The sequence below is a fragment of the Humulus lupulus genome, chromosome 6, assembly GCF_963169125.1.
Source record: "Humulus lupulus chromosome 6, drHumLupu1.1, whole genome shotgun sequence".
NCBI classification, from domain to species: domain Eukaryota; kingdom Viridiplantae; phylum Streptophyta; class Magnoliopsida; order Rosales; family Cannabaceae; genus Humulus; species Humulus lupulus.
Window position 1 is genome coordinate 14,328,527 of NC_084798.1, and position 12,328 is coordinate 14,340,854.

Below are 12,328 nucleotides of genomic sequence, written 5' to 3' on the forward strand. Positions count from 1 at the left end.
ATTAAAAAACCCCATATAAAATATAACTTCCTCCTATAGAAAATGCTAACATGAATCTTTTATTTTTGTCGATTCCTCAAAATATTTATTCTCAAACTATTCATGATTTCTTTCATTTATTGATCCCTCATTTTTTAGGAACGAGATGATATTTTTGAGTTTTTTTTTTCTCTCATTTTCAGCAAGTATTTTCAATTCTTTATAACATCCTCCATTATTAATATTCCCTATATTTTCTTCACTTTTCTTCATATCCCTCATAGTTCCATATAACTATATATAATAATGGATTTTGTTTTATGTTATTTCTCAATTTTTAACCATTATTTTTCATGGGTTAGTTATTATTATTCTTATGATTAGTTTATGAATTGAAGCTTATTCATTAACGCTGTTGTACTTGATTTTCAGGTCTAAATATTTTTTTAGTTACCAATATTACTAGTTTAGTAACTTGTTATTATTTGTTTGCTAGATTTTAGTTTTATTGGATGTTGTTTGGGTTTGTTTAAACAATTTAGTATTTAGCTATTGATTTATTTTATTTTCTAAGTGGTTATGAGTTACCAATCTGTCTTTCATTTTTTTTTTCCTTTTTTTTTACATTATTGTACACCTTTTGATTTTGTTTTTAGAAATATTAGTAAATGGAACCTGAAAATAATATTTTTTGTTGTAGTGAACATTGTTTGTGTTTAAGAAATATTAGTATTTTGTTACTATTTTTTTCCAGCTGCTAAATAGCTCCTTAATTTTGAATACACTGGTACTTTTGCAAGTTTTTCAAGCTTAGTAACTGATTATTAATGTTTTCAGTTAATAAGTAATAACAGGATACTAGTTCAAATATAGTTGTTAATTTAGTAACCAACGATGATCAAATTTTTAAAAATGATAGTTACTGATTATGATTATGTTATTGATTTAATGTTCCATTATTGTCATGTTTATGATTTATTTTATATATCTCTTAGTTTAGTAACTGGTTATTAATGTTTCAATTCTTAGCTAGTTTTGAATTACTAGTTGAAATCTGAATATTGATTTGGTAACTAGTTACTGTCATATTTATATAAACATTATTATTAAGTTATTGATAAAGTATTTAGGTATTTTCATGCTCTGGTTAGATTATTGCCATGTTATTGTTTTAGAATCAAATTTAGTTTGATTTAAACAAATAATGACTTATTTTCCTGATCTATTTTTTTAATTATTGAATTAAACAAATTGATATTCTGTCTCCCTAAAGGATTATTACCTTTTTTTTATTACTCGGCAAGTTTCATTCTTTTTAATATGTATAATTTTGTTATAGTTTTAACTTCATTTCATTTTGTTGTCCCCGTCATTTTTCTTAATTAATAGAAAACTCAAAAGAATCACATCTCAAGTCTGAACTATATTATAGTTATATAATGAATTGATCTCTATTTAAAATAAGGAAACATTAATACAATAGTAACATCTACACTTCATACAAATAATAATAATATCAACTTAATTAAAGAACGAAAGAAACATTACAATATATGATTAATTAGTTTATTTTGTGTTTTAAGGATTTTCAAGACATTTGGATGAAAAATAATTAATTTTGGATGTTTTACAAGCAATGGTTATGCTCGAAATTACAAATCTGAAACTTCACATTTGATTTTGATAATTTTAGATGTATTACAAGCAATGGTTATACATTTCTACCACGCGATTCTCATGGTGATTCTCATTTTTATAAGACCTTAATTACTCTTAATTACTTATATTCTTTCGTTAACTCTTAATTACTTACATTCTTTCGTATCCTCCACCACCACGTGATTCTCATTTTTATAATACCTTAATTACTTAGGGCATCTCCAATCTTGCCTTTCAACTCACTTTTACTTTATTTTGAAGCCAAAATCCTTCTCCAATCACACAAAATAAATGAATGTATTTTTCAACTTCATTAATAAGATGACACTATTCATTTAAAGTCAAACTAAATTAATATTTTATAAAAGAATTATTGTTTAAATATTTTTATTAATATTAATATTTATTGATTAATTAAATTGATTATTGATGATTATTAAGAATAAAATAAGAATATTCTTTTTTGAAGTAAAATTTGAAGTAGTGGATTGGAGATGAAATAATAATTTAATGTAATAAAAAATGGTAAAATGAAGTTGATTTAAAATAGAATTTGAGTTGGAGATGTAGATGTAGATGGTCTTACATCCTTTACGTTTATTATTCTAAAATTAACTAGATTGAAAACACTGGTTGTATTTCGTAAAATTTTTGTTTTTGAATTTTTTAAATACAAAAATAAATATATTATTTTTGTTTTTGTTTATTTATTTTTAAAAAATAAAAATATGTTTGGTAACTAATTTTATTTTTTTAAAAAAATAAAAAATAAAAAATGTGTTTGATAATTTTTATTTTTATTTTTTGTTTAACAATACAAAATGATGTGTTGATTTGAAGAAGAGAATAAAAAAAACAAAAAAGTCAAGAACTGTTTAAAAAAATTTTGAAAGTGAAAAAATTCTATTTTTAAAATTGAATGAATTTTAATTAAATTTTTAAAAAATAATAAATAAAAATAGAATTACCAAAACACTATTTTATGTTTAATTGTCAAAATTTTAATTAATTAAATAAAACACTATTTTTTTAATGTTACCAAACAGCACTAATAAATATTTTAAAAACTATATATTATATTTTATAATTAAAAACTGTCGGATAGAGTGATTATATATAAACAAATTGGAGCAAAACTTATTGTCTAAACTTATTATCTAAAAATTTGTGTTTATTTGATATTAAATATTATTTAAAGTTAGAAGTATACATTTAAGTATAAGTACTTTATTGTTTATTTAAGTTATTCAAATAAATTAATTTCAGCTTTTTTATTTCTTCTAGGCACTTATGTATAGTATTGTCTAATGTACAGAGAGATGCTTCTGTTTTCTTCATCATTGCAAAAATAAGTTGTTCCAGAGATCAAAAGCTTATAAGTAATATTCTGATGAGTGCAAATCCATTTCTAGATTCAGGAACAAAGCATATAGAGCTTGGATTTGTACTTTTTTACCCTAATAAAAACTTTATATTAAATACTTTATATTATATTAAATAATTATTATATAGTTCAATTAAATAAATATTCAAAATATATAGAATTGTAAACCTAATATTTTGAGTTAAATATATTTTAATTATTTTCTCTAGATATTTTAAATCTAAAAACAAATTATACATATATACATAATCAATAATATAAACAATAAAATAAAAATTTTAATTTAAATAAAATAAATTTTTTAAATAATCAATTCATTATTGTAATAGTGTTAGTTTTAACTTTTAATTTTAACAACAACAAAAAATAACAATATCTCGTAAACCAAGAAAATTTGGTTTAATTTAATACACCTTTTTTAATTATAGTAGTTATTAAAATAAAAAAACCGAAGAAACTTTTGCAGGGCTCAACATTTTATAATAACTATTTTAATCAGTTGAAGCCAACTTGGCTTGCCACCTTCCACTTGACATTCATTGCCATTTCCAAGCCCTCCTTCACCTGTTCCTCTGTTGTAGAAGACTTACTCTTCACCAGTCCAGCATCGTACTCAGCCATCTTCTTCTGCAGCTCAGCCATCTTCTTTTGCAGCTCAGCCTTCTTCTTTTCTATTTTCATTCGGAATTCCTTGTCAACTACTTTACTCAACTGTTGATAGTAGAAATCTCTTGTGATCTCCTCAAGAGATGCCATTAGAAAATCCACCTCAAAGTCAGCCCAAAATCCTACAAAGTGTATGTAGTGATACCATTGTTGAAGAAGATGTTTAGTGATGTCTATCACCAAAGTGGTATGCATCTCTTTCATCACTTTACATACAAAGAAAAACCCAATGCTCTTCCATTCTTGGGAATAACCTCCTCTACTTGGCCTAATATCTCCTACAATCAAAGATTTAGACTCATAACGTTCTCCACTTGTACTAATATCTCCATATTTGTGAAGCAAAGCTTTCATAGCAGATGCCAAATATACAGGTATGAAATAACCTTCAATGTAGACAACTTTCGATGCTAGATCAATGGATTTTATTTTCAACTTCCTTTTCTTATAGGTGGAATCAAACTCTTGGAAGATAAATGACATGAAATCAGTTTCTGTGAAATTAGAAAATTTTAGAACTTTATCAATGTTATCATCTTCAGGCTCAACTTCAGTAGTCGTAGTACTCATTTCTTCTCCCTCAAAACGAGCCGTCAACCAGCGTAGCTCATAATAAGTTAATCTTTGTATCAAATCCGATAAGGTCCAAGGAAACGCAGCATGATTAATTATTTTAGGAAATTCCCAAAGATCTTCTCCCAACACTTTCAGTTTCACATCTCTAAGGTCTTCTTTTAATACATTTATAACCTATATTATATATACAACTCATCAATATAAAACTTCATATTATACTAATGCTAGTCTTTAAGAAAAAAATATTTTTAAACGGATCCAGAAGGAAACATAAAATTAAACACTTATACGAATTTTGACTTTATCTTTTGATATAAAAAAAGGATGGACTAATTTGGACAAATTAAAATAGTAATTATTCGTAAGTTTCAGTCATTTAATTTTTATTTATTTATTCAATTGTTCTTTTAATATACTAGAGTTGATGGATTAATGATTTTTTTCGTTGTTGTAAATTGTGCTCATTTCTCTTTTTAAAAACAAAATACATTTTAGGATATAGCTCGAACAGAGGGAAAAGAATATACATTACTTTAGTGATGATGCAAACATTATATTAGAAGGATTTCAACAATGATTGTAAAAATTAATTAAAAATATATAAAAGTCAAAAGCAAATTTCAATCAATTAAAAAAATATTAGTTTTTATTAATTGATATTCATGTCAGTAATATGAAGAGTAAAAAATAAGTTCTCTAATCAGTGTAACATGAATGATCATTTAGTTATAAAAATACTAAGGACCTTTTCTTTTCTAGATTTTTTTTTTGGTTCTCTGTCCATCAATTATTACTTTATTATAAATGTTAACTACAACAAGTAAATAGTTTCAAATAAAAGATTAATTTAAAATTGTTATTTTTGGGCCGAAAATTTCCAACAGGCTATAGCATTTTTTTTTTAAAAAAAAATTGTAAAATACTTATTTTTAGTAAGACTCAATCAATTTAAGCTTTATAAGGTCAACAAAAGAATTTCATGGAGCTACACAGTATTTTAAATTTAAAAATGACGTGACAACATCAAAATTTATGTGTGTCAATGCCAATCAATTTGACAATAACATAATATTTTTTAAATAATAAATAAAAATAAAATCAATAGTAAAACAAGAGAAATAAGTATATTTAAAATGATGATAGTTTGTTTGGCTTTTCACCAAATCTAATAAAATGATTACGAAAATATATTTATTTTATATTTAAATTTTTATGCTTATTTTTAAGTAATTTTAGTGTAATATAAAAGTTAACTTTGATTTATCCAGTTTTTTTCCTTATTTTCTTTGGTGGTAATTAAATATTTTGAACTTTAAAGAAAAATTGTATATATTAAAGCAAATTAAATTTATACTATTATTTTAAAAGAAAAACTATAAAGATTATATACTAAATATTGAAATTTACTTGTTAAGTTATGTAATGCTTTAGTTTTGTTAGGTGGGTTTAATGTTTCATTCTCTTTGTAATAAGCTTATTGAGATATGCTATATCTAAATCTAATGTTAAGTTTCCATAATATTGATGTAAAGTTTCTCATTTTAATTTAGAATATATCATAATATCAATTATTTATTGGAGCTAATAAATTTAACTAGCAAAGCTTCTTAAAGAATTAATAAGATATATTATACTAAATATATAAAAATGAATATCAATTAGTACATACCTCAGAGATAACACAGTGTACGTGAGCGATATATTTGCACTTCCGACAGCAGTAAACACGTATTCGTGGATTTCTTTCTTCTTCACAAACATCGCAGCAATATTCACCAGAGTTATCCTCAATGAATGAATCAACAAGATCTAAGGAGTGCATATGACTGTCATGTTTTATGATAGAAGGCAATGGACCACATAATAAATGAAGTTTGAAATCACAATCCAAACATTGAAATTTAAAGGAATCTGTTTTATGGAATTCCTCAGTATTGCACATGATTGATTGCTTCAAACAGGTGTCGTAGACGTTGCATTGTTCAACTACATTGTTTATTTTCTTCATAAAGCAAAGAAGATGTGGATGATCTTCATACTTAATGGTTCGTGTTCGTCTCACTCCACATTCTAAACACAACCGAAAATCACATTGAGGACATTCGAAATATAAGGCAGGTTGATCTTTATTTCCACAAGTGCTACATTTACAATTGTATCTTTTCATAAGAAGGAAGAGACGGTCATGGTTAGGATGGTGAGAGGTTTGGATTTCTTGAGGTAATTGGTCAATGCATTGTTTATGAAGAAAATAGTTACATCTATTGCAGCCATAATAAACTCCACCATCTGATTCTGATGGTGAGCTCTTGGATTGACATGCAAAACATCTAACATCAATATCTTCATCTTCATGAATTGCATTTGTTGTGTCTACAAGTAGTAGCAAGTGGGGATGGCTTGAATGTTGAATGCAATGTTGGCCTTCAGGGCATGCTGTTATGGAGTTTGACATTTTAAAACATTCAACATCCAAGTCAAAATCACAGCCATCACAACTGAACACGAGCCTCTTTTTTGAGGCTTGACCACAACAATTGCAACTGGCATATCGTGTTGTAAGAGAAAGAGGGTGGCGAGGATGTAAAGGGTATTTGTTGATCTGCTTTGGTAGTTCTTCACATGACTTGTGGACATAATATTCGCACGAATCACAAACATAATAAGGAGGTTCCATAAGATACTCATCACATAACTTACACACAAATTCATCATTATTGATCTCACTATCCTTCAAGAGCAAAATATGTTTTCTGCTACAAAGGTGTTGATCCTCCATTTTTTATCTGTTTAGATTCAATAAAGCCAGAAAAATAATAATAAATGAAACACACATTAATAGCTCAACAATATATAAGTATAAATATAAATATATAAACAAATATAAATTAGAGGCAATACATGTACTCATTATATTACAAATTAGGAAACTTAAATATCAAATCTAAATAAGAAATTAAATGGACTTACAGATGTATCAAAAATTCAATGCTGAACTTGGAAACTGGAAATGAGAAACTAAAAAAATAAAAATAAAAGAGCACTGTTCTGGTTTGTATAGAAAAGAGAGAAAGTACACAAGTGTTTATACCTTGAATATATTATTTCTTTGATTGAGAAAGATGAAGTCCATTTGTATTATGTTTTTATAGAAAAGAAAAAGAGAATAAAGTAAATTCTTTCCTTGTCCCAATAACTTATCTTTTATGATAATTCCTTATCTATTTGCATAAATAATATAACTTTATGACTCGTATATCTCTCTCCTTTAATAACAATTTCAAACATATTCAAAATCAATTTCAATCTTTAATTAGGATACTTTTTTTCTCTTTTTCTTTTCACATTTGGCACATATGTTGATGATTCTTTGGAAAAGGAAAAAGAAAAGTGAAATATATCATAAAAATAAATAAAATATAAATATATTCTTTGCTTGCAATATAGTTTTAAAGTGAATAATACATTAATCATATTATAATGAAGTTGTGCCTTTTGTCTCCCCAAAACTAAAATATACACCTATTTATGCTTTTCTTGCATATTATCGCACTTATAAAAATAAAATAAAATTAAGAACCAATCTTTTAATTTGTGAGGGATTCAAAAAGTAATCATGCTAGTAATATTAGTTATTTCACTAAAATTTTAATTTTTAATAATCGAATATTTCAAAGTTAAGTTAGAGTAGTACATGCTTATTTTTTCTTAGACATTTAACAGAAAATTCCTTCCTTGCATATTTAATTTTATATGTAATAAATAATTAAAGCATATTTATTTAGGAATCTCAATTAAACTTAATATTTTTTTCCAAAAAAATAGAAAAAATTAATCATAATTTTTAATTTTATTGTTTGAACTCAATATAAGAATAAATATAAATAAATTTAATTTTTCTTGAGAATCATATATCTTATTAAAATTAAAATTATATATATTCACATAAATATATATATATAAAGAGATTAGAAAAAGTAAATAAAAAATAAAAAAGAAAGAAAGAATAAGTGGGAGTGTAAAAAATAATAAAATACTTTTACATTTGATGATCATGGTGTTTTCTAAATGTAGCTAAGCAGTAGTGCTTTATGTAAAATAAAAATATGTAAAATATGGAAGGTTTAGCTCATCTAATGTAGAAGCCTTTTATTAGTTTTTAGCTAAATATTTACAAATTAGGTATTTTACCTATGCTAGTATGAGTGCTCTTACTAATTAAAATAAATAAATTAAAACCAAAATTTAAAAAATGAATTAAAACAAAATAAAATATAATTTTACTTTTCATCATCATCAACTACATCATTGTGTTTTCACCAACACCAAAATCTGGGTACATGAAAAGCACCAAATCTGAATTTTGTGTCTCAATTATTTATTTATATAATTTATCACATCTAAAAATAAGATTTATATATATAGGAAAATTCTATACAATATGGGCATGCATTTTTGTCCCACCCGTAGAAGTGTTTGTGTATATACATATAAAATCGAAACCTATAAACAAGACAATATATTAGAACCGTAAATCAAATTAGAAAATATAATAAATTTAATTGGATCAACAATTTCTAATTTGGTGTAGATTTTCATTCCCATGCTATGAAAGAACAAGGGTTGAAACTCTAACTACCACACATTGCCATACTTGAACATTAGACTCTGCTTTCAGGAATAGTATGAGCCGAAAGACTATCAATCCTTCTCCCTTAGGATAGTATGTGAGGAGGTGTATGAGGATGATACTTTAGCTATGACCTCAGGGTGAGATTGAGTCTAAAAATCGCTTTGGAGAGGAGTCTAATCCTCAAGCACATGTTTGGAATGAAACAAAAAGATAGTATTCTCTTGGAAGTTATCTTGGGTGGTGCCCTTTGGCAATGTAATTATTGTTAGATTATTTATTAGCCAAGTTGAATATTGAGGAAGATGATGATGGGCAACCAAGGAAGAAGGTTCGTCTAGGAGTTCCAGCGACACAATGGATTTCGGTTTACAATGCTCGCCAGCCAATGAAACAGAGGTGCATTTTTTGAATGTTATGTTATTTTTTTTACCCCTGAAGTAGTATCATTTGTCATTAGTTCTATTGCAGGTTCCAACAATGGAAGCTCGCTTGTTGTGATGTCAAAAGGTAGTTTTTTTCTTTCTTCTGTAGTTATTTTAGCCTTTTACTCTCGTCATTGCCAGTTAATATTTTCATTGAGGTTCTGCTCTTTTAGAGAGCTGTAAGATTATTTTGTGAGACCAAATCTGTTGACCAGTTGTGTTGTTCATTGCATTATACATTTTTATTAATCTGTTAGAACTGTTCTTATTTGAGATTTGTTGGGGGAAGTGTCCTGCAATGTATGAAGTTCAGGTTGGCCTGTAAAAATTTAGCTGCAGCCACACAGATATGTTTATGTTAAATGATTTGTGTGGTCGTAAATCTAATTAGTTCTGAATTACTTCCTACCTGCAATGCAAGTTCAGAAATATAATATAAGTATTCTATTATGTTTATATATTTATATGAACAAATTCTGAACTTTGATGAAAAAGTAGTCACCCTTTTGTTGTATGTGTTAAAACGTAAATGTGCTTGGAAAACTTACATAGCTAGAATGGTCATGGACGTATTATAGTTGCTACAAATGGTCCAATATTTTGTTTTGTCACAAACAAAAAGGTCCAATATTTGTACAAGTTCAATTATATTTATGTTGGGGATTAGGACCTGCACAATAATGCTAATACGGTGCACAAAAAATAGCAACAAGGAAAAACAAGTACCAGACAATTAAGCAAATACAAAATAATCAAAAGTAAAACACAAAAGAAAGAACACCAAGAATACTTGGTTCAGATACAACCAATTTGTTTGATCCTACATCCAAGGCTAGACAGCAATACCTAAAACAGTAGTAGGTTTATTATTGGAGACCAAATTGGCTTGCTAGCTTCCACTTGGCTTTCAGTGCCTCTTCCAAGCACTCCTTCATGGATTCCTCTTTTGAGGAAGATTCACGGAATCTTTTGCAATTAGCTTTCTTCTTCTGTAGAACAGTTATCCTCTCATGTAGAATTGTTGGGATGTCTTCGTCAACTAGTTTCCTTAGCTGTTGATAGTAGAATTCTCCTGTGATCTTGTCTAGAGATGCCATTAGAAAATCCACCTTGAAGCCAGCCCATTTTACAATTGTTATGTAGTGATACCATTGTTGAAGAAGATGTTTAGTGATGTCTATCACCAAAGTGGTATGCATATCTTTCATCACTTTACATATAAAGAAAAACCCCATGCTCTTCAATTCGGGAACAATCTAACTCGCTACTAGTATCTCCATATTTGTGAAGCAAATTATTCATAGCAGATGCCAAATGTAAATGTATGGAATAACCTTCAATGTCGACAACTTTCAATGCCATATCACTGGATTTTATTTTCAACTTTTTTTCCCCAAAGGAAGAAAGAAACTCTTCCAAAATAAACGACACAAACTCATCTTTTGCAAAAGTAGAAAATTTTATAACCTCGTCAATATGATCATTATCTTCAAGTTTAAGTTGAGTAGTGTTTTCACTGATCACTTCCGCATCATCATCCCAGGAAAAATAACGTTTAAGCCAGTCTAGCTCATGTGCAAGTAATTTAGGTATTAAATCTCTTAATGTCAAAAGAGATAATGTGCCAATGTCTTTAGTAGAATTCCAAAGATCTTCTCTCAATGTCTTTAGCTTCACATCTCTAAAGTCTCCTTTCAATACATTTATAATTTACACAACGTTCAACCAAAATAAAAGTTATATATTAACATCCAGGATTAACAATAATTCAATAAATAACAATTATTATTAAAAATAAAAACAAATTTTAATCAACTAAAATAATCTATTCTTGGCGCATGCGTCAGTTATCTGTTAAAAAATGTGGGCTCATTTGTATTTAATAATTTGATCTGTTACAATGTGTAACTGGAATAATTATTTACTTATAAAATATTAACAATTTTTTTTCATCTTTTTGTCCATCCATTATTACTTAATTGCAAATAAAAACTAGAAGAACAAAATGATTTCAAACACTATTATTTCTTTTCTGTGTGTTTTTTATTGTGTCTCAACTCCAGCATTCACAACTTATAAGAATTCGGCTACCAAGTGAAGTTTAGTAATCATATTGGGTATAATTGGCGTCACCATTACTCATGTATATATATATTTTTTTTACATTTTTTGTAAAGATCATGACTATTTTTTCTTTGTTTGGGTTAAGTAATTAATAACAATCATATTTTCATATATGATTTTTTTTTTTCAAATTTGGATGTTCCCATCACGATAACCAAGTACCAATTCATGTTTTCATATCAGATATTTTTTTTCTTTCAAATTTGAATGTTTACATCAGGGTAACTGGTTACCCATTCATGTTTTTTATATCTATTTTTTTTTCTTTTCAAATTTGTATATTCCTATCATGGTTACTGATTACCTATTCAAGTTTTCATAACTAATTTTTTTCTTCCAAATTTGGATGTTCCCACTAGGGTAACTAGTTATTCATTCACATTTTCATCAAATTTGTTCTCCCTTCATATTTGAATGTTCTCCCTTCATATTTGAATGTTCTTATAACTGGTTACACATTCACGTTTTCATATCTATTTTTTAATTTGGATGTTTCTATTAGGGTTACTAGTTACCCTTTCAAGTTTTCATATATTTATATATATATATATATGTGTGTATTCTACATTTGGATGTTCTCACTAGGATAATTGGTTACCCATTTACTTTTTCATATAATTTTTTTTTCTAGATTTGAATGTTTCCATCAAGGTAACTGGTTACCCATTAACATTTTCATATTTTTATTGTTTTCTTTCCAAATTTGGATGTTCCAATAAGCGTTAAAGTAAAAAGAAAATACTGAAAAAATTGATTTGAATTTTTTTTACATATAATAGAAAAAACTATAAAAAAAACAATTACAATAATAAAACAGAAAAATAATTATGTAATGTTAAAATATATGTGTGAAAAAAAGTAAATGGAAGGAGAAAATAATAAGTA

General features: G+C 26.6%; 1 protein-coding gene across 1 annotated transcript; it reads right to left on the bottom strand.

The window, feature by feature from the left end:
- Positions 1-3,517: 3,517 nt before the first annotated feature.
- LOC133784726 (uncharacterized) lies at positions 3,518-11,029 on the bottom strand (the record flags this gene model as incomplete). The annotated part of the gene is made up of 4 exons (XM_062224006.1): positions 3,518-4,438; positions 5,934-7,048; positions 10,197-10,428; positions 10,550-11,029. Coding segments are annotated over 4 exons (2,748 nt in total), but the record flags the coding sequence as incomplete, so codon positions are not given.
- Positions 11,030-12,328: the final 1,299 nt, after the last annotated feature.